The sequence below is a fragment of the Neopelma chrysocephalum genome, unplaced genomic scaffold, assembly GCF_003984885.1.
Source record: "Neopelma chrysocephalum unplaced genomic scaffold, ASM398488v2 Primary Assembly neopelma1_97277, whole genome shotgun sequence".
NCBI lineage: Eukaryota > Metazoa > Chordata > Aves > Passeriformes > Pipridae > Neopelma > Neopelma chrysocephalum.
The window spans coordinates 1-3365 of record NW_020925918.1 but is presented as its reverse complement, the minus strand read 5'-3'; the positions used below and the strand labels follow the sequence as shown (position 1 = coordinate 3365).

At 62.4% G+C, this 3365-nt stretch overlaps 1 protein-coding gene across 1 annotated transcript; it reads left to right on the top strand.

Annotated features, from left to right (window-relative positions):
• Nucleotides 1–216: 216 nt before the first annotated feature.
• On the top strand, nt 217–3284 carry LOC113961566 (copine-8-like; the record flags this gene model as incomplete). The annotated part of the gene is made up of 5 exons (XM_027671992.1): nt 217–283; nt 1009–1055; nt 2561–2664; nt 3070–3109; nt 3204–3284. Coding segments are annotated over 5 exons (339 nt in total), but the record flags the coding sequence as incomplete, so codon positions are not given.
• Between the last annotated feature and the right edge of the window lie 81 nt (nt 3285–3365).

The following is a 3365-nucleotide window of genomic DNA, read 5'->3' as shown; positions in this document are numbered from 1 at the left end:
CTCACACACTCTCACACACTCTCACACACTCTCACACACTCTCACACTCTCACACTCACTCACACTCACACTCACACACTCACTCACTCACTCACTCTCACACTCACTCTCACACTCTCACACTCACACTCTCACACTCTCACACACACTCACACTCTCACACTCTCACACTCACACTCACACACACTCACTCACTCTCACACTCACTCTCACACTCTCACTCTCCCTCTCCCTCCCCCCAGGCAGCTCCTGGACCGGGACACCTTCTCCAAGTCGGACCCCCGTGAGTGGGGTGGGCAGGGTGGGGGGGCTTGGGGTGCTCAGGGGGTGTTTTGGGGGTCTCAGGGGGTCCCTGGGGGGGTCTCTGGGGGTGTGGGTTTCCCAGAGGGTGTTGGGGTCTCTGGGGGTGTGTTGGGGATCCCTGGGGGGTTCGGGGGGCTCTCTGGGGGTCCCTGGGGGGTTCAGGAGAGTCTCTGTGGTTATGGGTTTCCCAGAGGGTTTTGATGTCTCTGGGGATGTTTTTTGAGTCCCTGGGGATGTTTTGGGGGTCCCTGAGGGTGTTCTGGGGTGGGTTTGGGTGTTTTGGGGTGCTCTGGGGTGTTTTGGGGTGTTCTGGAGTGGGTTTGGGGTGTTTGGGGGTCCCTGGGTGTGTTTTGGGGTGTTTTGGAGGGGTTGTTTTTGTGGTGTTTCTGGAATGTTTTTGGGGTGGTTTGGAGTGTTTTAGAGTCCCTGTGTGTGTTTTGGGATGTTTTTGGAGTGGTTTAGGGTGTTTTGGGGTCCCTGAGGATGTTTTTCAGGGGTGTGTTCTGGGATGGTTTCGGGGTGTTTTGGGGTCCCTGATGGTGTTTTGCAGTGGGTTTGGGGTGTTTTGGGATCTCTGGGAGTGTTTTGGGTTGTCTTGGGGGTGTGTTCTGGGATGGTTTTTGGGGTGTTTTGGGGTGTTCTGGGGTGTGTATTTTGGGGTGTTTTGGGGTGTTTTGGGTCCCCCCCAACCCCCGTTCCCCGCAGTGTGTGTGTTGTACACGCAGCGCCCGGGCAGCCACCAATGGCGGGAGGTGAGTGCCCTGATTGGTGGGAGGGCGGCCAATCAGCACCTCAGGGGGCACTCAGACAACCAATCAGAGCATGAGGGAGGTCACTCAGCCAACCAATCAGCACCTCGGGTGCTGGCCGGCCAATCAATCACCAGCGTGTTGGGGCAGTGACCAATCAGCAGCGGCCATGCCAACCAGGCGGCCAATCAGCATGTGGGGGTGCCTGCAGGCCGGCCAATCAGCACACAAGGTTCTGGCCAATCAGCATGTTGGGCGCCAGCCCGTGGCCAATCAGAGCGCTGGGGTGCCGACCAATCAGCACGTCAGGGTGTTGGCCAGCCGGCCAATCAGGTGTTGGGGGGCTGGGCCAGGTGACCAATCGTTACATGGGGTTCTGGCCAATCAGAGCGCTGGGGTGCCGACCAATCAGCGCGTCGGGGTGTTGGCCAACTGACCAATCAGGTGTTGGGGTGCCAAACAGTTGGCCAATCAGCAGCGAGCATTGTGTCTGGGGGTACACAGAGCCAACCTATCAGCACGATGGGGTTCACGCAGCCGACCAATCAGCATCCTGGGGCGCAGGCAGGCAGCCAATCGGCGTCCTGGGGAGTTTTGGGGTGTGGGGCAACCAATCAGCTGCGGGCACACGTCCAGCTGGCCAATCAGCACGGGTGGCGCTGCCCCCGTAATTAGGCAGGTGTTAATTGCGGGGTGAGGAGCGGGGGGGCTGGGCAGGGGGCGGGGTGGGGGGAGGGGCGGCCCCGCCGGCACAAAGCGGCACCTGCGGCCGCCCCCCCCCCCCCCCGCCCCCGTCCCCGCGGGTCCCCCCCGCCCCCGCCCGCCCCTCCCCGCCCACACGGCCCCGACCCCCGCACGTGTGTCCCCGTGTCCCCAACCCCTTGTGACGTGTCCCTGTGTCTCCAGGTCCCTGGTCCCCATCCCCATGTCCCCGTGTCCCCATCCCCACATCTCCATGTTCCTGGTCCCCATTCCCTTGTCTCCATGTCCCCATTCCCATATCCCCATGTCCTCATCTCCATGTCCCATATGAACGTGTCTCCAAGTCCCCAACCCCACATCTCCATGTCCTCATGTCCCCATGTTCCCATGTCCCCATAACTACGTGTCCCCATGTCCCTGTGTCCCCGTGTCCCCATGTCCCCATGTTCCTGGTCCCCATTCCCATGTCCCCATGTCCTCAGCCCCGTGTCCCACATGAATGTGTCCCCACGGCCCCATCTCCATGTCACAATGTCCCCGTGTGCCCATATCTCTGTGTCCCCATGTCCCTGTCCCTGTGTCCTCGTGTCCTCATATCCTCATGTCCCCAGGTCATCCCCACATCCCCATGTCCCTGTATTCCCATGTCCTCATGTCTCTGTGTCCCTGTGTCTCCACATCCCCTGTCCCACTCTGTCCCCGCTGTCCCCCCATGTCCCCCATGTCCCCCCCTCTGTCCCCACTGTCCCCCCATGTCCCCTGTCCCACTCTGTCCCCCTGTCCCCCCGCTGTCCCCATGTCCCCAGTTTGGCCGGACCGAGGTCATCGACAATTCCCTGAATCCCGATTTCCTGCGGAAGTTCGTGCTGGATTTCTGCTTCGAGGAGCGGCAGAACCTGCGCTTCGACCTGTGAGTGTCACCCCTGTGTCACCCCAGTGTCATCCCCAGTGCCACTGGCACCCCTGGCCACCCCCAGGCACCCCAGTGTCACCCCAGTGTCACCTCCACCTCCAGTGCCCCTGGCACCCCCTATCCCAATGTCCTCCCAATGTCACCCCGTCGTAGCAGGGTCCCCCCAGGGTCACCCCAGTGTCACCCGAGGGTCAGCCTGGCACAGCCCCCGCAGTGTCCTTGTCCCTGTCCAGTCCCTGTCCTTGTCCCCAGCCCTGTCCCAGCCCCTCCCTGTCCCCTCCCTGCCCCCAGCCCTGTCCCCATCCCTGTCCCCTCCCTGTCCCCACATGTCCCCATATGTCCCCTGTGTCCCCTCCCTGTCCCACGTGTCCCCCATGTCCCCCGTGTCCCCTCTGTCCCCAGGTACGACGTGGACTCCAAGAGCCCCGACCTCTCCAAGCACGTGAGTGAAGGACCAGCCCCGACCCCCCCAGGACAAGGACACCCTGGTGCCTCCCTGTGACCCCCTGGTGTCCCCCGGTGTCCCCAATCCCCAGGATTTCCTGGGCCAGGCCTTCTGCACCCTGGGCGAGATCGTGGGCGCTGCCGGCGGCCGCCTGGAGAGACCCCTCACGTGAGACCCCCTGGCCCCAATGTCCCCCTGTTCCCAATGTCCCCCTGTCCCCAATGTCCCCATGTCCCTGTGTCCCCAATGTCCC